Raw genomic sequence first — 22837 nt, forward strand, 5'->3', positions numbered from 1 at the left:
TCACAGTCGCATTTTAGTTAGAATTGGCCACATGTGCTGGGGACAGCCGGGAATGATCTACAGCAGGGGGGGTCCAACCACTACAACTCCCAGACTGCTCTAGAAGTTGGAATGGTCTCTAGACAAACTAACTCTCAGCGTGCCCCAGGCTGCCTGTTTGTCAGGCCATGCTGGGATTTGTAGTTTTAGCAACAGCCGGAGAGCCACAGGTCGGAAACCAGTGATCTACCGTAAAATTCCTTTAGTCCTGCATCAAAAGGGGTTTTCACAGAATGGACAGTTATCAACTATGCACGGGATGGGCGATAATTGTCTGATCGCTGGGGGCCTAAAAGCTAGGCACCCCCGCCGATCGCGCGAACAGGGGTTAGTGAGGAGGGCACTCAATGAAACGGCGATCAAACATGCAGCGCTCGCCAGTTTCCATCAGCCCCGTAGACCTTGACGAAAGCAGCGGGCGCATTCTCGACTGTTGCTCCATTCAAGCTGGGGAGTGCAGTGAGGAGGAACGGCGGGAGTTTCGGGGGGCCCATGTGTCTGCATGTCCTTGAAAGAAGTCTAGTAGAAATTTTGCAGGGAACACAGGGGTTTATTTCTTTCTGATCCCTGATTGACAGGCTGCTGGGTATGAAGACGACCATCAACAGCCGTCAATCACTGAGGAGGATGGGGGGAGGCAGGGGTAGGGCTCTACTCAAATACATTGGACTCAAAACTATGAGTATTCTGGTGTATATTCAGACGACAGATTCGATTTAATAACACCTAAAGTCCAATGCAAGTATTAAACGATTATAATGGTATTTAGCCTAATTCTCTGTTCCTGTATTAAGAAGCTGAACGGACCCGGGTATAAGCGTCAGCAGCAACTACCCTGCTTGCTGACAGTTTACATGCAGCAACAAGTATTTTTCACACAGATTTAAAAAAAAAAAAAAGTGAAAAAAGTTAAGGGGGGCATCAAGAGAGGTTTATAATCCATCAGCCAACAGGTCAGTCCTCACACTGCTCCTGAGAGATGGGGATTTCAGGTGGTGAAGTATAAACACTACCCATATAAATAGTGACTGGAACATAAAAAGAAACTGCTGGGGCCTATGGCAAACTTTTGAAATGGTCCCTCTCCCCCAGGATCCATTACCGAGTCAAAGTTACATAGTTACATAGTTACATAGTTACATAGTTACATAGTTTGGACGGTTGAAAAAAGACACATGTCCATCAAGTTCAACCACGGGATGGGAAAAAGGGAAGTAAAACATTTCTACACATAGGAGCTCATATTTTTTTGTTCTAGGAAATTATCTAAGCCTTTTTTGCAGCATCTCCTGTCCCTGCTGTGACGGCTCCTGCGGTGACTATTCCATAGATTCACAGTTCTCACTGTAAAGAAGCCTTGTCGCCTCTGCAGGTTGAACCTTTTTTTCTCCAGACGAAGGGAGTGCCCCCTTGTTTTTTGAGGGGGTTTTACATGGAACAGGATTTCACCATATTTTTTGTATGTGCCATTTATTTTTTTATACAAATTAATCATGTCCCCCCTTAGTCGTCTTTTCTCAAGGCTAAATAGGTTTAGTTCTTTTAATCTTTCCTCATAACTTAGATTCTCCATGCCCCTTATTAGCTTCGTTGCTCTTCTTTGTATTTTTTCCAACTCCAGGGCATCCTTTCTATGAACTGGAGCCCAGAACTGAACAGCATATTCTAGATGAGGCCTCACTAATGCTTTGTAAAGTGGTAATATTACATCCCTGTCCCGCGAGTCCATGCCTCTTTTGATACACGACAATATCCTGCTGGCCTTTGAAGCAGCTGATTGACACTGCATGCTGTTATTGAGTTTATGATTTACAAGTACACCCAGATCCTTCTCAACAAGTGAATCCGCCAGTGTAGCGCCCCCTAGGACATATGATGCATGCAGGTTGTTGGTACCCAGATGCATAACTTTACATTAATCTACATTAAACTTCATCTGCCAAGTGGATGCCCAAACACTTAGTTTGTTTAAATCTGCCTGCAATTCACAAACATCTTCCATAGTCTGAACTATATTACATAGCTCGGTGTCATCTGCAAAAATAGAAATACTGCTATTAATCCCATCCTCTATATCATTAATAAATAAGTTGAATAATAGTGGTCCCAGCACTGAACCCTGAGGTACACCACTTATAACCGGGGACCATTCAGAGTAGGAATCATTGACCACAACTCTCTGGATACGGTCCTTGAGCCAATTCTCAATCCAATTACAAACTATATTTTCTAAACCTATAGTCCTTAATTTACCCATTAGACGTCTATGAGGGACAGTGTCAAATGCCTTCGCAAAGTCCAAAAACACTAAATCCACAGCGGCCCCTCTGTCTAGACTTCTGCTCACCTCTTCATAAAAACAAATCAGGTTGGTTTGACAACTTCTGTCCTTAGTAAAACCGTGCTGGCTGTCACTTATAATACTATTTATTGTCACATAATCCTGTATATAGTCCCTCAATAGCCCCTCAAACATTTTCCCCACGATGGATGTTAAGCTTACTGGTCTATAATTACCCGGCGAAGACCTAGAGCCCTTTTTGAAAATAGGCACCACATTTGCCCTGCGCCAGTCCCTTGGCACTATACCACTCATGAGAGTTATATAAACTTGTAGTTCGGACTGTGTGAAACTACTGCTCTCAGCATGGCCTGGACAATGGTGAGGGTATGCTGGGAGTTGCTGTTCCAAGAACGAAGAATGGCGCCACATCACCAGGTTTGCATGGTGCCAGTCTGCATGGACAGGGGGCACCAGGTAGGTCCAAGGGATAACATTTGCCTGTGGTCTACAGGGTGAATGGTAGGGAGATGAAAGCTCAGCCTAGGCAGAGGGTGGAGGTCCTCTAGGTGGTGGATGCCCGGGGGGGCACACGCCCTATAATCCGGCCCTGGCTATATAATGACGGGTGTAAAGTGTAGCCCCACCAGTGCAGTTCTATTTCTCCGTTTATTTTCCGGAGCGATGAATTCCACGGCTCGCTGGTTACTTACTTGTTTCACGTTCTCAGCGAGGAAGACAAAATAAACACTGCAGAACCCCAGCTGTGTGGCCACCAAAGCAAAATCAACAATATTCCTGTAAAAAAAAAAAAAAGAGATCGGATCAAGTGAGGATTCAATTAATAGAAGCCGCAACTAGAAAAAGCCGATGATTTATTTATCAGGCAGCCCGGGGAGTTCTGCTGGCAGGATACATGGCAAACGAGTAACAATAGCCTGAAGCTCCGGCGTCCAACATCATTTTACAATTGAAATGTTCATATAGTGATGTCTTACTGGGTAAACACTTCGCTTTACTCATCTTGTGTTATGTTGTGCATTATGCTCTAGTCACATCCAAAGCAGCAGTTAGACTTTACCTCTTCCTTCAAACTCTCAAACTGCATAATCTCACGTCACTCTGCAGCCTCCTGCGAGATCAGTACAAACAAGACTGTATTGTAGAACTATAATAATCTGTTTAGAGCGCCAACGTATTCTGCAGACCTTTACAACTCAGGGGGAACATGTACAGACAATATCAGACATTACATATTGACAAAACTAACAATTTAAACAAAAGGAGTGAGGACGCTGCTCGCAAGAGCTTACAATCTATGAGGGAATAGGGGTCACACAAAATGTAAAAAGTGCTTGTTCAGTACAATGGTCCGGCCATCTTTTATATAATGGGGTAGTAACATAAAGCTGCATGAGCCGTCACCAGCCGGTATGTGTATGACGGACATGAAGAGCATTAGGGTGCAGGGAGTGTGGGGGATACTGCTGGATGAGGGGGTCAATTCTGATCCCTAATGTAAAAGGGGGGCCCGGGAAAGGGTCAGATTAGGGAATGTTATAGGCCTTTAAGATGCGTTTTCAGGACACATTTAAAACTGTGGATGTTGGAAACAAATCGGATTATTTGGGAAAGTGAATTCCAGAGAACTGGTGCAGCACTAGAAAAACCTTGGGGACGGGAATGGGAGGTTCAGATTATGGATCAATACCGTAGTCGACTGCGCTGTTCATTCCGTCAAAACCTTTTCACAACGGTGACAAATGGAAACCATTGGCATCGGATCCGTCACCATTGAAATCAATGGTGATGCAAACGGAAACGTGTGGTTTCCGTTTGTTTCAGTTTGGATTCTGTTCATGGGTTCCCCTGACGGGAGGCTCAGACGTTACCCATGAACAGAGCCCCGACGCAGATGTGAACGAAGCCTAAATCATACATTTCCCCTCAGTATTTGGGTCTCATGTGACAGATACTTTCTAGTGATTTTATTGCACGTGGTGGTTTAACTGCCCTAACATTTTATATGTTGGCGTACCATCTTTTTACGAATAAATTTTTTCTTCTTTTTCCGTTCTGTTAGGAATAAATCTTGCAATAAGTAAAAAAAAAAAAAAATTACAAAATAATGATAATATTATGATTGGTCATAAATGAACTAAGGAGCGTATTCATACTTTATTTTTCACTGTGTATTGTTCCTTTGCAATCGGAGTATCTAGAGAATGGATGGTCAAGACCCAGCAGCTCTGCCATGTGGGGGCACCCAGCGATCATATGATTGCCGGTTGCCATAGAAGCAGCGGTATTACTGCTGTGCAACGGCCGAATCGGCATCCTTGCATGGTCCCGTATCAAAAGCAATCCTCGATCCTCTCACTTTGCAAGACCTAAATGCAATCGGCAAGAACATTTCCTTGGAAACTCCTTAACAATGTTTCCAACTTCGGAGACAGTAAGCAATTATGTATCATTGTCTCCCTTTATATCATTGTCAGCACTTTAGAACAAGTACAAATGGATATGATGGTGATAAGAAAAGCAGCATTTTCTTCCCAGTAAACTCCTGCCGTCCGGTAACACACGAGGGGTGTAAATAGTTAAAATGTGAGCGCAGCCGTCAACAAAGACTCCGTCTGGAAACCGCCGGCAGGAATTACACAAACCATTGTCTGTAATGTCACCCGAGTTTTATCATTTCGGCAGCTAATCAGCGAGGCGCGCTGTGCCGGGCTGGAGCCGGGAGATACTGCTCCGACAACTCCGCTCATGATGAGGGATGTGCTAATGTACGGCAAAAGAGACCAACAAAAAATACGCAGTTTCTGAACGAAAACGTTCACGAAAACAAAGCGATAAAAAGGGAGGAGGGCGACGTATGAAGTGGAGTAAGAGATATTAACGGCTGATACAAAGAGGTACGAGCGGAAAAACAAATGGACGGAGCAGGAGCAAAACAAAACTATCAATTCTAAGCAGATAAATAAAATGCAAATACTCCACATTCTGTCTGAAATCCGGATCATCTGGTACTTTAAAGGGAACATAAACTTTTGCAAACGTTCCTCCAGTGCGTCTAAACCAAACAATGAAGCAACTTTGCAAATAGTTCTACATCAAAATCACCTATCGTTTTGGGTCTGCAGCTCCTATGCAGAACTATGCGTCTCCACGGTGACAGACTTGTGAACCCCCATTCATCTGCCCCCTCTTGTACTGTCTGTAGGTTAGTAATAAGAGGGGAATGGATGGAAGGGAGACCACAAAATCAGACTACAAAAGGTCTATCACCATGGAAATACATAAGTCTGGATAGGAGCTGTATACACAAAACGGTAGGATATATATTTTTTTCTCACGACTGTTCATAACTTCTGATAGATAGCAAGTGGATTCTGCGGGTCATAAACATGCAGGACCCGCTGACATTGAAGCCGTCACTCTCGCTGACCTGACAGACACAGGTTTAAGAGCTAGATACAGCTGCTCTGTACACAGGACACAAAGCAGCTTTATCTCAAAAAGTATAAAATAATTTTTTTTATAAAAAGTATCGAGAAAGTTGAGAAAAACACACGGATAAACATTTTTATAAAAAATTTTTTTAAAAATAAAGATTTCAAAAAGGTGTGCATAGTCTTTAAGAGGACCCTGGATCAAAAAGCAGATGTAGGGGATTAGGCCTTATTCACACGAGCGTATTTCACGTCCGTGTTATGTTACGCGTGTTAAACCAACAGACGTCACACGGACCTATGCAATGGGGCCATTCAGACATTGCGTTTTTCACGCTTCGGGTGTCCGCTGCGTGAAATTCACTGAATGTCCTATTCTTGTGCTATTTATTTCGCATCACGCACCCATTCACGTCAATGAGTGCGTGAAAAAACGGACATGTGCTGTCCGTGTTTCTCACGCACCAGTTGCTAAAGAAACAATAAGGAAAACATAATACACCTCTTTCAGGTTTTTTTGCGGACGTAAATAACGAGTGACATACGGATGACATATGCGCATAAAAACCGCGGACGCACACGGAACTGCAACGCATGAAAAACGCTGCGTTTTTTACGCGTGCAAAATGGACACGCTCGTGAGAATTAGGCCGGAGTCTGAGGTCTAAATTAATTTTGGGATATGAGTCTGGGGTCTGAATTAATTTATGGGTCTAATCTCGAGTCAATTTATTTTTGGGGACTGGTGTCGGTTGTTGTCTGCACAGTAGATCAGGCGCATATGGTAATATAGTATATCTCTTGGGGGGGCAGAAATAAAAAAAACGCCCCTGGAAATAAAAAACTAAAGACAAACAAACAGCACATAACATTCTCAGCTATGTTTAGGGTGAACCAGACTTACTTTCCTGCCGAGGCAAATTGCTGGAGGAACTTCACAGGACCCACTTCCAAGGCCAGCCCGACTGTTTCACTGTAGCCCAAATGAGCTTTTTTGTACCTAAAATGACATTAACATACACAGAAGTAATAAAGTTGTCAAAGTTTTTGGAAAAAGCCCCAGAAGCATCAATGTGTAATAACGGGATCATAAACCGGCAATATTGGAGGATCTGCGGATATAGAAAGAGGCTGGAGACAGTCCCTTGTCTGAATGTTTCATTTATTGAATTCTTCCTGTAAGGATCTAAAACCATAGATAGATTCGATAGATAGATTCGATAGATAGATAGGAGATAGATTCGATAGATAGATAGATAGGAGATAGATTCGATAGATAGATAGATAGATAGATAGATAGATAGATAGATAGATAGATAGATAGATAGATAGATAGATAGATAGATAGATAGATAGATAGATAGATAGAGTTAAAGGGAACCTGTCACCAGCATTTCACCTATTGAACTTTACTTATCCCTCACTGGCCGCTGCTATCAATAGTTCATTGCCGTTATCCCCTCTCCTAAACTCCTCCTCCGACTGTAAATAACGGTCTGCAAACATTTTGCGCCTTTTATCGTAATAATCCGGTGTCCCTTTGTGCGCACACACCAGTAGAGGACATCAATGCACAAGCACAGGATTTTCTGTGCTGGGGGAAGGCGAGGAGCTGTCAATCAAAAGTAAGGAGACGGGGTAAAGTCGGAAAGACTTGAGGAATAATGAAGATATGACGCTTTTCAAACTAAGATATGACTTTTATGCTCATTAGCATACGGCGCGGGAACACTAAAAAACTGAATATTAAACCTACACAACCAACTAAGATGACAATTATAGGTTATATAGAAATGATTTTTCACCCACTACCACCTGATATTGCTGGTTTAATAGGTGAAATGCTGGTGACAGATTCCCTTTAAGGTGTGGCTCGATGGGCGGAGCCAAGACGCCAGATAATCTATTCCTATAGGCTCCTGACATCCGGTACTGCCAACAATATAGAGATAGTCAAGTCACATTATTATGACCACCTCCTACTTTTGATGTCGGGAGCACGTGGCCCATGAAGGAAGTGATGTGTCGTGGCTTGGTGGGTATATAAGGGGTGTGCTATAGTCTGATCACATATCACTTGTTGTTGCCATGTGTAAGGGTATGTTCACACGGCAGCGTCCGCTACGGCTGAAATTACGGTGCTGTTTTCAGGAGAAAACAGCACCGTAATTTCAGCCGTAATGGCATGTGCAGGCGTTTTTCGCAGCGTCCATTACGAATGTAATTGGAGCTGTTTTTCTATGGAGTCCATGGAAAACGGCTCCAATTACGTCCCAAGAAGTGACAGGCACTTCTTTGACACGGGCGTCTTTTTTACGCGCCGCCTTTTGACAGCGGCGTGTAAAAAAAATGACCGTCGGCACAGAACATCGTAAGACCCATTCAAATGAATGGGCAGATGTTTGCCGACGCTTTTGAGCCACATTTTCGGACGTAATTCGGGGCTAAAACGCCCGAATTACGTCCGTAAATAGTGTGTGTGAACCCAGCCTTAAAGGGGAGATTTATCACAGTTGCAAAAAGGGATGATTATTGGCTTTCGGGCCAGGGCGTCGGTATTTCTCACACAGCGCAGTTTGTGAACTGTCCGCGTGCTGCTGTGGTGACAGTGTATCGTGAGTGAACAAATGGCACCATTGGGAATAACCGATGTGGAAACTGCGGAGCACCACGTGCCATTGATGCGAGAGGTGAATGTCGGCTATGAAGGTGCGCGAGGGCTGAAGACACGCTACAGTGGAGCGGCTCACTGTGAAAATAAACCAGGGGGCTACCAGACGTGTGTCTAAAACAACAGTTCAGCGAACCCTACTGCATATGGGGCTCCAGAGTAGACGGATGGTCACTGCTCCTATGTAACAAAGGTGCAGAGGGAAAAAAAGGCTTCAATTTCCACGGCAGTATCGGAATTGGACCCCCGATGATTGGCAGAGGGTTGTCTTCTCCGATGAGTCACGTTTTCTGCTTCATCGAACGGCTGGACGTTGGCGTGTCAGGCGAGAAACATCAGAGAACAAACACCCGGCAACCATTGCTGGAAGAACACAAGCTGGTGGCGGCAGCGTTATGGTCGGGGAATGTTTTCATGCCATTCTCTGGGCCACTCATCCATGTGGAAGACTCTCTGAGCCGATTTAGGTATGAATCCATCGTTGCAGATCACGTCCCCCCCATACATGCTCTTTGTCTTCCCTGGGGCAGATGGAATCTTCCAGCAAGACAATGCGATATGTCACACGGCTAGAAATGTCCGACAATGGTTGGAAGAGCAAGACCAAGACTTCCAAGTACTTCCCTGACCCCCTAATTCTCCAGACTTGAAGCCAAGTGATCATTTGTGGGACCTCGATCGTCTTGTTTGCTCTATGGATCCTCCCCCCACGCTCCCTCCAGCAAATGTGGGATGCTCTGCAGTCAGCATGGCGCCAGATACCGGAGACCACCGACCAGCACCTTATGGAGTCACTCCCAGCCCGTCTACTGCTGTCCGTGCTGCACACGGCGGTTACTCTGGATATTAGTGGAGTCCCATTATTATGACCAGCAGCTGTGTATTTGGCGGATATCCCACTGATGTAAATTAGTTTTAGACTGGCATTTAAAATGCCCATAGTGTTTTGGTTTATATCGCTTTTGTAGAGTTTTTAGTGTTAGTGGCGTTTTTTCAAAACGCAGCATGCTCTACATGTATTACATTTATTCATAGGCTTCTCTATAAAACTGCAAAGAAAAATGCAGGTACAATATGCCACTGAATTAAACCATCATTAAAAACACACTTAAAATACATCAACTCCTTAATGACATGTCACGTACTGGTACGCGGCAGCCGTTAAGGGGAAGTATAGACTGGGCTCACGAGCTGAGCTCGCTCCATACACAGCGGGTGACGATTGTTACACAGCCGACACCTCACTGCAACGGGCGGAATCAAAGATCACTTTGATTCCGCCCGTTTAACACCTTAAATACCGCAGACAACACCTTAAATGTGGCGACCACAGCATTTAAAACGTTAGAATCAGGGGGGCGCCCCCTCAAACACGCCATCGCGTCCCCCCGCGGCATGATCGGCCGTTTACAGTGGCTGTTATGGCAGCCTGGGGGCCTAATAAAAGGCCCCCAGGTCTGCCATCTTTGTACTCCTTTGCAGGGCTTCAAAGTAGACGGTCAGAATCATGATATACTGCAATACATTAGTATTGCAGTACATCAGGCAAGCAATCCAACGATTGCTGCTTCAAGTCCAGTGAAATAAAGATTTTTATAATGTTCCAAAAAAAAAAAAAATATATTAAAAGTTTAAAAAAAAAAATCTTTTCCCATTTTTTCCCTAAAGCAATGGTAAAAAACAAAAATAATAGTTAACATAACTGGTATCTGCGCGTCCGTAAAAGTCCGAACTATCACAATATAGCGTTGTTTAACCCGCTCGGTGAACGAAATTAAAAATATATATATAAAACATGCAATTGCTGTTTTTTGGTCACCTTAGCTCTCCAAAAAAAAGGAATGAAAAGAGATTTAAAGGCGCATGTACCCCAAAATAGTAGGGGTGAAAACTACAGCTCGCCCCGCAAAGTTTAAGCCCTCACAACTGTAAATTGATGGAAAAATAAAAAAAGTTATGGCTCTCAGCATATGGTGACACAACATTTTTACATTTATTTTTTTTTAGCAAATAGTTAAGTTTTTTTTAAAAAAAAAGTGGTATAACATAAAACAAAACATATCAATTTGTTATCACCGTAATCGTTTTAACCTGTAGAATAAGGTGAATATGTAGTTTTTACCGCCTGATCGAAACACAAAAACCAAAACCCCCCCCAAAAACGGTGTAAATCGCTGTTTTTTGCCCATTTAACCCCACAAATAATTTGTTTTCAGATTCCCAGTACATTATGCGGTACAATAAATGGTGCCATGAAAAACTACAACTTGTCCCGCAAAAAACAAGACCTCATATAGCGATGTCGACGAAGAAAAAGAAAAAAAAAAAAGTTATGGCTTTTGGAAGGCGGGGGAGGAAAAACTAAAACCTAAAACTCAAACTGGCTTGGTCTTTAAGGGGTTAAAAATGCATGCCTTTTTTTTTTTTTACACTCATTTTAAAGCATTGAAATAAAACAGTTTGTGAAACAGGAAAAAAAAGAAGGTTATACCAAACAAATAGGCATCAACCTTACCGCTGGCATAAAAAATGACTGCATCGAACCAGGACGTTCATACAATGAATCGAAACAATGCCAAAAAATAAAAGGCTCACTGGTCCCACCTGGAGAAAAAAACGAAAAAACAACAACAAGTTAATGTATATCAATATCAACTTGCTTTGTATTACACGTTACCTGCCAAATAGTATTTTGGGAAGTTCATATAAAGACTTGGGGTGAGCTAATGTAGGGTCATGAACCTTGAAATAAATGACCACATGTTTTTTTTAGTTGCAATTTCTGTACCGATTAATTTCTTTATATTTTTATACTGGTCGGACCTAATTTTTCTAAAGCAGCCCCAAATACCCTAAAAACTTAACATCCTGGCTGCCTGCAGTCACCAGTAGATGGAGCTAATGAACTTACTGCATACTTATTATTGAGTTCAAAGTATAGGCAGTATGCCATAAGCTCCTAAGCTCCCTCTAGTGGCTGTCACAGGCAGCCTGAATTGTGTGTTTTAAATTTACGTCTATGTAGGTTGTAACGTCCACGGTCGCGGACCATCATTCCTACTCCCCCCCCCCCCACGTCCGCGGCCTTGGACCCGTGACTGCTGGACGGCATCTCCTTCCTAGGAGACGCCAGCAATCACTTCCACTCCGCTCTGCTGTGTCCCGTATGTTGCGCACGCTCATGCCCAGCCTTAAGGGGCCAGGGTGCGCACATGTATAATATTACTAATTAGCCCATGATCACCCTGGGCTATAAAAAAGGCTCTGCCCTTTCACTCCTTGCCTAAGTGTTGTTGTGTTACCCCATGTTAGTCTTAGCAAATAGTCCCTTAGTTATCCTGTTCCCGTTGTTTCCCGTGCCCTTCTGACAGTATCCTGTATCCCGTGCTGTGTTTGTTCCTGAGTCTGAGTGTTGGAGTCGTGTTGTGCCACCTGTCACGCCTGCTGTCATACACCACGTCTGATATCACCCGCCATGTGTGGTGTCATCTAACTTCAAGTTCTATCTGTGCCTAAGCCTCTGCTACTGTCTGGACTATAGCGCCATAAGAAAGCAGTAAACTGCTACTAATCTACGCAGCGCCAACGACTGGATGAACCAGACACCAGGAGATACAAGTGCCCGCGAAGGTCTAATATACGACCGAAACGTCGCACTAAACCTCTGGCATCAATTTTTGATAAAATAAAACAGAAAGATTTGCTAAAATCATCACCTCGTGTGCCGAATATTTCTTCACTACGTAATTGGGGTGGGACCCTATTCGTGCACCTACCGGATCTTGTGCGCTCTGAACCACTACATACATATCACAGGTACTTTTATACTAGGACTTCGTATAGACTATATTTTGGCCAGCTGCTATTCCGCTATGGCGGTGCGGCATAGTGGCTCCACATAACCACGGATCGTGAGATAGGTAATTTGGAGCTCTATAATGGTCAAAGGTTAGTTTTTCTGATACAATGAAATCAAACATCGTATTAAAAGGTGGATATTCGGTTGCAAGTAAGAAAGTACCTCGTGGAAGAATCCTCATATTGATCGCCAGGGTCACAATGAAAAATCAAGAGAGAACATGCACATAAATGCACGGTATAGAGAGGTATGAATAGGAATTAACAGGTGGGTGCATTGCTCTGCAGGTTGAATGCATCTATACATCTCTGTACGAATGTAGAAATGTACAACAAAGACACAAACGACTAAGGCTTAAACCAACAGAGTTAAGTCAAAAGCCTAAGAAAAGCCTTATGTAGATTACATTTTAAAGACTTCTCAAAAGAATATAAAAGCGGTCTGTTTTTTTTGCTTTTTTTTTAACCAGAAACAGCGCCACTCCTGTACATGGGCTGTACCTGGTATTGCAGCACATCCCCATTTAAATGACTGGTGCTTAGCTGCAATACCAGATATAGCCCATGGACAAAATTGGAAACTAAACGGACTGAGCCCCTCACCCTTTTCCCTTAAATGTCGTCTTTCACAAGCACTAAAAAGGGAGAGATGGAAGGGAAAGGAGATCTTACCAAAATTCCTGCATTTTTCATAGCAAGAGGAAGCCCGAGAAGACCGGTACCGATGTTCCCTTTTAAAACATGTATCAGTGTCTGAACAAACCTGGAAAAAAAAAGGAGCAGGAAAGAAACATGAACCAATCAGGCTCTTCACAACAATGTTTTAGTCATCTGAATGTTACGACCTCCTTTTTCTATTTTTTTATTTCTCCAATGCACCGAAAATGAAAAAATTAAGCAAGTTTGCATATAGCCTTAATTAAAAATTCTTTCGTTTTATGTCTACAGCTCCTATGAAGATGTGTGTGCCATCATAGTAACAGACTACAAACATACCCCGTGTAGTCTGATTCTACAGACATACTCCATTACATTTTACCCTATAATATTTTTTTTAACATGTTTTAAGATGCATAGGGAATGAGCCGCTGCTCCGGGGACGTCTGCGGACGAGCCTCCGCTCTGGGGACGTCCCGCCGCTCCGGGGACATCAGTGGCTTACCCTTGAACATTAGGGATAAAAATAAAAAAAACTAAGTATTGTGAAAAATTTGCCACATAGCACTTCCATAGTATTGGCATACAACTATTTTGGCGTTCCGATTTTTGTAAAGTAGATTTAATCGAAGTATTTATATAGGGAAACTATTAAACGACGAGTCTGCAACACATGACAAAAAGAAGATTAAAGCTTTCTGTACCGGTTAACCCTCGTTTACACATTGTGTGAAAAGAAAAAAAATGTAAAAAGATCATTTTAAATAAATGTATGGAGCATATTACCTTCAATAATGCAAAACCCACAGACAAACACCTCCAAGCGAGAGAAGAAATAACCTCTGATCAAATAATAAAAGTAATTACAAAAGCCACAAAGTGGAACGTTCTGCTGCGACTCATGTAAACAGGGAAAACGAGGACGGCAGACCTCACATCTGATGGAGTGGGTGTAGTGCAGACAATAGGAGGCAGAAGTGGAATTCCATTTATACCGGGTACAAGTTATGACCTCTGCTGTATGTCAAAATACCGACCAACGCTTATAGAGGAATAAAAGAACATTAAAAGCTTCAGGGAACAAACTCTGCAGACATTAAACATACGTACACGACTTTAATACAAGGGAAGTTTCTCTACACGGTCAACCAACACTGCAAGAGTATAAACCGTACACTAGTGAAATAACACACCAACACCACGTATTAGACGACTAGCACAAATAAAACAAAACAAAAACACAAAACAAAACAAAAAACAAAACCACGGGGCCAATAAACTTCACCCTGTGAAACACTGAACCTCTTAACATGACCAGACCATAATAAAAATGTATTATACTCTACATAGAACACTAAAACCCCCAACATGACCCGACCACTGGATAGGACAATAATACAATTCTATTATACTCTAAACATAGAAGAAGACTACAGCTCCCAACATTACCCAAACACCAGACATGACCATAATAGAATTCTACTGCACAATATACATAGAACACTACAACCCCCAACATGACCCGACCACTGGACAGGACCATAATACAATTCTATTATACTTAATACATAGGACACTACAATCCCCTACACGACATTAGAATTAAGTACATAAAGGGAATGCCGGGATGGATTGATGGAAGTCGCTGTACATACGTCAGGCCGTCCTCATTGCTTGGGTGGTAATCTCGCCGAGCAGGCTGATCCTCATCGGAATTCCCATCAGAACTCCTGTCATCTCCAATTAGAGGCTTCATTACTTCCATGTCTACAGAATAAATCACAGGAATAAGAGCAGTGACTGCGGAGAATGAATCAATGGGCGGCAAACAATATGGTAATGTCCTGTATGTATTTCCATATAGAGAGGCCACACACGATCCACCTATTGACTGCACCACCGATCATTACAGGAGCAAAATTGGAAAACGGAGGGGAAGGGGCTTTCTGTGGATTACATATTGCATGCGGAGGATAGTCCCAATATTACTTTACCCAGAAACCAACAGAGGAGTAAAATAACAGCTCTATAGGGGTCGGGGGCTTCCAGATTACAGAATTCTTAAATTAATTCAAGTGTTAAGTTGTATTACCTGCAGAGCGCCTGGATGCGAGCGGCACAAAACAGGGAAAGCTGCGGCCCCATCGTTCAAGCTAGAAGTGGTGGTCCACCAATCCCCAAATGAAAGTATTAAACCCCTTTAAAGGGGTATTGCCATCTTGGACATTTATAGCATATCCACAGGCAATCTCATAAATGTCCGACAGATGCGGATCCCACTTCTGGGACTCGCACCTATCTTTGTAAGGGAGCCAACTGTTGTCCCCCATTCAACCTGTTGTCGCTGGGCTCTAGCCACGGAGTTGGCCGGGTTTTCGGGAAAGAGACTAGTGGGTTTTGATACGCTGCTTCCGGGACTCCCATAGACGTGTGCGGGAGTTACAGAAACAACGTAGCACAGTGATCTATGCGGTTATCGGGAACTCGGTAGATACGGCAACAGCGTAACTCGCTGTGCTACGCGGCTTCTGTAACTCCCAGGCTACATTACAGGAGGTCCGGAAACAACGTAGAAAAACGCGTTTGGCTGTTTCTGGAAATCCCAGCCACCGCTTATCTCCTCGGCTGGAGACCAGCGATAGTGGCAGAAGGTAGGACGAGGTTCCCGTTCTAGAGATAGGTGCGTGTCTCATATGTGGGACAGGCATCTATCGGATATTTATGGCATATCCTCGGGATATCCCTTTAAGTTGCACTGCTGTCTTTTGCTTTCCTCACATGTTATTGCTGCCCCCTTCTGGTTCAGATGCCGTTTGTGGCAGAATTTTATCTGCCGGAGAATTACAGGAACTCAGCTTAGCTATTAGGGGGCGTGTCTGTCAGCATGATGTGGTCTGATTCCAAGTGGAAACCAGCAAAATTCAGATAGGAGCTCTGGATGTGAATGGAGTATAAAGACGTGGAAAAATACCAAAAATACAAACAGTACAATTAGTAAGAGATAACTAAGGCAACATGTTTCCAGCTGCACGCTAAACCAATCACACATTTATTTCCAGACTTACAAATAAATATATTTTTCTCTCTATATGTAACAGTTAAGAGTCACGTACAAAGTTAAGTCACAAAAAAAAAAAAAAAAAAAAGCTAAAAAAATCTACTAAAAGAAATCAAAATGCATGAAGCAACGGAAATAACAGAAAATGTGAGACCCCCTCCGCACGTCACACCAATAAAGACCAGAAGATTAACGGCTTAAAACATCTCAATGCAAAGAGACTTGTAAAACAGTGCGCGCGCGCTCTTCTCTCCGGGTCCGGCCTCTGCTGAAGGTTCTTGTTAAACTGATAAATATTTTCTTCGTTTTATGTGTTCCCTTGAACTTAAGTCGACTGATCTCACATCAGCCTTTGATACTGGACACCAAAGAGACAATCACATCTCAAGCTCCAAATTGAGTAAAGATTCAATTGGTGTTCTTCAGCCGTCCGAGGAGCGCAGCGCTCTCTACAGGACTCGTATCTTAAAAGCTTCTTATCGCAATCACTTCAATAAAATTACTTCAGAAAGTACTCAGACCCTAAGATGAGACACTACAGCTTAAAAAAAAAGGGTTCTTCAGGAAAACGACGTAAGAAAAAAATTATACTATGACACATTGTAGTAAAAAAAAAAAAAAAAAAAAAAAAAAGGACAATGACGTACAGTGAAGGAAATAAGTATTTGATCCCTTGCTGATTTGGTAAGTTTGCCCACTGTCAAAGACATGAACAGTCTAGAATTTTTAGGCTAGGTTAATTTTACCAGTGAGAGATAGGATTATATAAAAAAAACGAAAAAAAAAAAAACAGAAAATCACATTGTCAAAATTATATATATTTATTTGCATTGTGCACAGAGAAATAAGTATTTGATCCCTTTGGCAAACAAGATTTAATACTTGGTGGCAAAACCCTTGTTGGAAAGCACAGCAGTCAGACGTTTTTTGTAGTTGATGATGAGGTTTGCACACATGTTAGATGGAATTTTGGCCCACTCCTCTTTGCAGATCATCTGTAAATCATTAAGATTTCGAGGCTGTCGCTTGGCAACTCGGATCTTCAGCTCCCTCCATAAGTTTTCGATGGGATTAAGGTCTGGAGACTGGCTAGGCCACTCCATGACCTTAATGTGCTTCTTTTTGAGCCACTCCTTTATTGCCTTGGCTGTATGTTTCGGGTCATTGTCGTGCTGAAAGACGCAGCCACGAGCCATTTTTAATGTCCTGGTGGAGGTAAGGAGGTTGTCACTCAGGATTTGACGGTACATGGCTCCATCCATTCTCCCATTGATGCGGTGAAGTAGTCCTGTGCCCTTAGCAGAGAAACACCCCCAAAACATAATGTTTCCACCTCCATGCTTGACAGTGGGGACGGTGTTCTTTGGGTCATAGGCAGCATTTCTCTTCCTCCAAACACGGCGAGTTGAGTTAATGCCATAGAGCTCAATTTTAGTCTCATCTGACCACAGCACCTTCTCCCAATCACTCTCAGAATCATCCAGATGTTCATTTGCAAACTTCAGACGGGCCTGTACATGTGCCTTCTTGAGAAGGGGGACCTTGCGGGCACTGCAGGATCTTAATCCATTACGGCGTAATGTGTTACCAATGGTTTTCTTGGTGACTGTGGTCCCAGCTGCCTTGAGATCATTAACAAGTCCACGTCCCGTCCCCCCCCCCCCCGTGTAGTTTTCGGCTGAGCTCTCACCTTCCTCAGGATCAAGGATACCCCACGAGGTGAGATTTTGCATGGAGCCCCAGATCGTTGTCGATTGACAGTCATTTTGTATGTCTTCCATTTTCTTACTATTGCACCAACAGTTGTCTCCTTCTCACCCAGCGTCTTACTTATGGTTTTGTAGCCCATTCCAGCCTTGTGCAGGTCTATGATCTTGTCCCTGACATCCTTAGAAAGCTCTTTGGTCTTGCCCATGTTGTAGAGGTTAGAGTCAGACTGATTAATTGAGTCTGTGGACAGGAGTCTTTTATACAGGTGACCATGTAAGACAGCTGTCTTTAATGCAGGCACCAAGTTGATTTGGAGCGTGTAACTGGTCTGGAGGAGGCTGAACTCTTAATGGTTGGTAGGGGATCAAATACTTATTTCTCTGTGCACAATGCAAATAAATATATATAATTGTGACAATGTGATTCTGTTTTTTTTTATATAATCTATCTCTCACTGGTAAAATTAATCTAGCCTAAAAATTCTAGACTGTTCATGTCTTTGACAGTGGGCAAACTTACAAAATCAGCAAGGGATAAAATGCTTATTTCATTTACTGTATGTGAAGTAAAGAGACACCTCGAACGTTGCCGAATTGTTACTCACGTTCCAGTGTCAGCTCTGCTCTCAGTTCCTTTTATTCCACTGTCCTGTGTTGGGAAATCGCACAGCCATCAGCATTGTAAAGGCTCGTCCACACCCAACGGAATTGCTGCAGAAAATTTGCAACAGAGGCTTCTGACGTAGGCGCAAACGTAGCCATACTTTCTCCCATGGATGATACGGGGGTTCGATAACTTTATGGAGTAACTCACGTTTTTTTTCTTCACACTTATGTAAATGAAACATATTGAACCACAATGAACTAGGTTTTTTTAAGTTCTTTGCGGTTTTGATTTTATTTATTTTTTTGCTGTAGTCATATTGAGTTTTTACTCCTTTGTGCTTTTATGATGAACAGCAAGAGATAAAAAACAACATTGAAAGCCTCAGGCCCTGGTTCAGACGAACATGTTTCCACCAACACGACGGCAGCAATCCAGCGCGTACATCCGACAAACAGATCATTGATCGCAGCACCATCACACCTCCAGCTTTAAAATGAGGCGCGGTGACGGTTACATGTCAAACTAAAATCCTGGGCATGCTGATTTTGTAAAATTTCAGAACAATCACGGTGATAATCAAGTTATAATGTGGCCAAAAACAGGATTTTTCATTTTCACCTTTCTCCTCAATAAACCTTCACGCGTTAAGCGGAGATGCAATGGGGGAGGGGGGGGGCATAATACCGGTCCAAAATCTGCTGTGGGGCACAACGGACTATAGTTATGTTCCTGCTCATTAGCTCATGTGGCATCTTATATCCTACCATAGGCCAAGCAAGCGATCAGCAGCACCGGACAAGTGAATAGAGTGGGTGCACGCCTCTTGGGTCACGGTCTAATGACCCTTCAAAGTAGGAGAAAAAAGAATTTGAGGCAGCACAGCCAAATAAGTGAAAAAAAATTATCCTGTTTATTCCACACGCAACGTTTCAGCTCAGTGTGAGCCTTTCGCGAGCACAACAGTGTAACGAAGTGGCCAAACATATACAGTGCCCATTAAAAGTTCCGGAACACCCTTATAACTTTTGAACGGCTCGAGGTAGAGGGTTGAAATTTGGTGGGATTTAATGGGTGTCATAAAATCTACCAGTTAACGCAAAAAAAACAAAAAACACCTCCACCTCCTTAGGGGCGGGCGCGATCAGCAAAATCTTAAATGGCACAGGGGGCAAGTGAGGGCTCATTTGAAAGCGCTTTCCAATACTGCTGCAAACGATTTTGAGATAGGATTTTTTTTCGCTGAGATATTTAAACTTTAAAGAGGCTCTGTCACCAGATTATCAAATCCCTATCTCCTACTGAATGTGATCGGCGCTGCAATGTATATAACAGCAAAGTTTTTTGTTTGTTTTTTTTTTAAATGATCATTTTTGCCCAAGTTATGAGCAATTTTATATTTATGCAAATGTGCTTTTCAATGGACAACTAAGCGTGTTTTCTCGTTTTACCAACTGGGCGTGTATTGTGTTTTTACCAACTGGGCGTTGTGAATAGAAGTTTATGACGCTGACAAATCAGCGTCATACACTTCTCATCGTTCCCACCCAGCTTCTTTCACTGCAGACACACAGCGTGACGTCACCCACAGGTCCTTCAACCTTGGCGTCGGACAGAGAAGATACATGGGCTCCAGCCGTACGAGAGGGTAATATGCTCGTCCCTAGGGAGTTTACTATGCTTACCTGCACACGGTGATGCTGCTGCAGATTCAACTGTACCCTCTGATGCCTGGAGCCAATGTGTCTTCTCTCTTCCGACGCCAAGGTTGAAGGACCTGTGGGTGACGTCATGCTGTTTGTCTGCAGTGAAAGAAGCTGGGTGGGAACGATGAGATCACGCACAGGTCCTTCAACCTTGGCGTCGGAAGAGAGAAAAGACACATCAGCTCCAGGCGTACAGTTGAATTTTGTGATATGACAATAGAAATGTACAAAAATTTAAATTACTCTCCGAATTAGCGCTCTCTGAAATTCACAAGCGACTGCCGAAATGTGTACACATGAAATCATGTTACAATCGTAGACAAGGTCCATTTTGTATCGCCGAGGCCGATTGTAATAATACCTAATTTAAAGTCACCTTGATGTGACATTCCCAAACTCACACACACACACGCGCCCACACACATTCAGCATTTTACCCGCGTGGTACATTTTTGGTCATGCGAATACCGGCGGTAGCCGATAATGAAGATGATAACTTTAAAGTTAAATATCTCAGCGAAAAAAAATTCCTATCTCAAAATTGCGGCATCGTTTTCGTATTGAAACCCCCCCCCCCCCTCCCTCCCCGTCATTTAAGATTTTGCTGCCCCCGCCCACCCCAAGGGGGTGGGGGTGATTTTTTTTTGGGCGTTAACAAGTAGATTTTATGACCCCATTAAATCCCAACAAATTTCAACCCTCTACCTCGAGCCGTTCAAAGGTTAGGAGGGTGTTCCGGAACTTTTGGTGGTCACTGTATGTTTAACAATGATCAATCTCATTAAAGACATATGTAAAAAGGGATAAAAAAAAAAAAAAACACAAAATATCATATATAATAAGATACAATGTGTTCATATGAAAATACATATACATATGTGAATAGGTATTGAATAAAATATAATTTATATACAGTGTTATCATATTGTGTAAATAAGGTCAAGAAATAAGAGCGACAACACATGTAAAGACAAACTTAAATAGATTAAAAACAGGTGTAGAAGATAAACGTGATTTAAAAAGCGCTACTTCATCGGTGATCTTATTGCTTGACCTTACTTACACAATAGGATGATAACACTATATATAAATTATATTTTATTCAATACCTATTCACATATCTATATGTATTTTCATATGATCACATTGTATTTTATATGATATTTTGTATTTTTTTTTATCCCTTTTTACATGATACGTCTTTAATGAGATTGATAATTGTTGAACATATATGTTTGGCCACTTTGTTACACTGAAAGGCTCACACGGAGCTGAAACGTTGCGTGTGGAGTAAACAGGATCCTTTTTTCACTTATTTGGCTGCGCTGCCTTAAATTCCTTTTTCTCCTCTTATATCCCACCATGTGATCTTATTGGTCTGATAAAAAGGCAGGTGGATGTTTTTGCCAAATTCAATGAATAGAGAAACCAGCACTACATCCTATCGCATTTTAAACTTTTTGGGGTCCCTTACAGTAGCTGTGGCTAGCAGCTTAGCTTCACTGAGCCCCTAGATGGTGCTGCGTCTTTACACGATTTGCTGCTTTTCCATTTTTGCTGGGTAAAGTGAATATGTTACACCTGACATGTCAAGCTCTGCTAGAGGCCATACAGCCTGGAAAATCCCACCAAGTCTCTAATGGTGTCCTACATCTAGTGAAATCCTGGATTATTCTAGAATTAAAAGTTATTATAATAGAAATATATCCGGTATATCGAAATACAGTCTTGAAAAAAATATCTCCCATCTAGACCAGATTTTTAATGATCTTATAATATATGTATATTGTCCTGTCACGCAAGCCACTAGGGCAGTCACAATAGGCTGACACATCCTGTTCTCTGGAGCTCACTTGTCAGCTTTGCTGTATAGACTTGGACATGATGTGCAGAGTAATCTTATTATCATTATAAACCGGGTGAGTTAATGACACATGCATTGTACTACTGGAGGCTTAGATAAGGCAGGATAGTAACGCTGTACACATAAATAAGTCTGTGTATGCAGCTCCCGTGTGACTCACTGGTCTCTGGGGAGGGCTGTTCTAAAGTACATTGTGGAGACTGTAATAATCTATGACATTTCTCTGTAACATTCTATTCATTACAGCTGCCATAAAGCACATACGCCCTGCTGCCCTGTCTATACAGCCAATACAGGAAGGAAGTGCATGTCTTCAATAGGGATGCCACGATACCAGAATTTGGACTTCGATACCGATACTTTGTGTAGTATTGTGATTTTCGATACCAAAACGATACTTTGCCAACAATAATAATAATAAAAAAATAAGTTCTTCCATTTTCTGATGTGGGGCGCGTGGTGTGATGAATTTTGAATGTGCTTCGCATTAATAGTAATTAACCCCATCATGTTTCAGTCATAATTGACAACAATTTGTTGTGCTGGTTATTACGGCCGCGCCAATACCAAATGTGTATATTTTATGTACTCAGACTTATTTTAATGTTTATTGTAAGAAATGTGTATGTGTATTTTTATTTTTTAACATTACTTTCTGTTTTTACTTATTAGTTTTATACTTTAATGTACTGCCATATATCTATATACGGATAGTACACGGGCAGTTGTTAGGACATACTGAAGTCTGTCCTAACAACAGGAAATATGGTAAGACAGCCCTGGGGTCCTTCAATGGACCCTGGGCTGTCTGCCCATATATGGTATGTCCCTCAATCACGTCACAGGGAAGCGTCCCTCTGACGCGGATCCAAGGGGCATCTCCCTTTCTCATTTTCCCCATGAATCCTGTGGTCAGCTTTGATCTCAGCATTCAG

General features: G+C 42.5%; 1 protein-coding gene across 5 annotated transcripts in view; it reads right to left on the reverse strand.

Annotated features, from left to right (window-relative positions):
- The window catches only part of SLC36A4 (solute carrier family 36 member 4), a 230948-nt gene that overhangs the window by 178782 nt on the left and 29329 nt on the right, over nt 1-22837 (reverse strand). For 4 of the 5 annotated variants that reach the window (XR_012881278.1, XM_075851470.1, XM_075851469.1 and 1 more), the window contains exons 2-6: nt 14617-14728; nt 12977-13067; nt 10962-11050; nt 6680-6775; nt 3034-3118 (exon numbers count right to left, since the gene is read on the reverse strand). Coding sequence is in view for 4 of the 5 variants with exons in the window: in XM_075851470.1 (XP_075707585.1) it covers nt 3034-3118; nt 6680-6775; nt 10962-11050; nt 12977-13067; nt 14617-14728 (473 nt within the window). In the remaining variant the exon portion in view is untranslated. The remainder of the gene's footprint in view (nt 1-3033; nt 3119-6679; nt 6776-10961; nt 11051-12976; nt 13068-14616; nt 14729-22837) is intronic. The other variant, XM_075851471.1, reaches the window with a different exon arrangement.

This window comes from Rhinoderma darwinii, chromosome 2 (genome assembly GCF_050947455.1).
Source record: "Rhinoderma darwinii isolate aRhiDar2 chromosome 2, aRhiDar2.hap1, whole genome shotgun sequence".
In the NCBI taxonomy this organism is placed as follows: domain Eukaryota; kingdom Metazoa; phylum Chordata; class Amphibia; order Anura; family Rhinodermatidae; genus Rhinoderma; species Rhinoderma darwinii.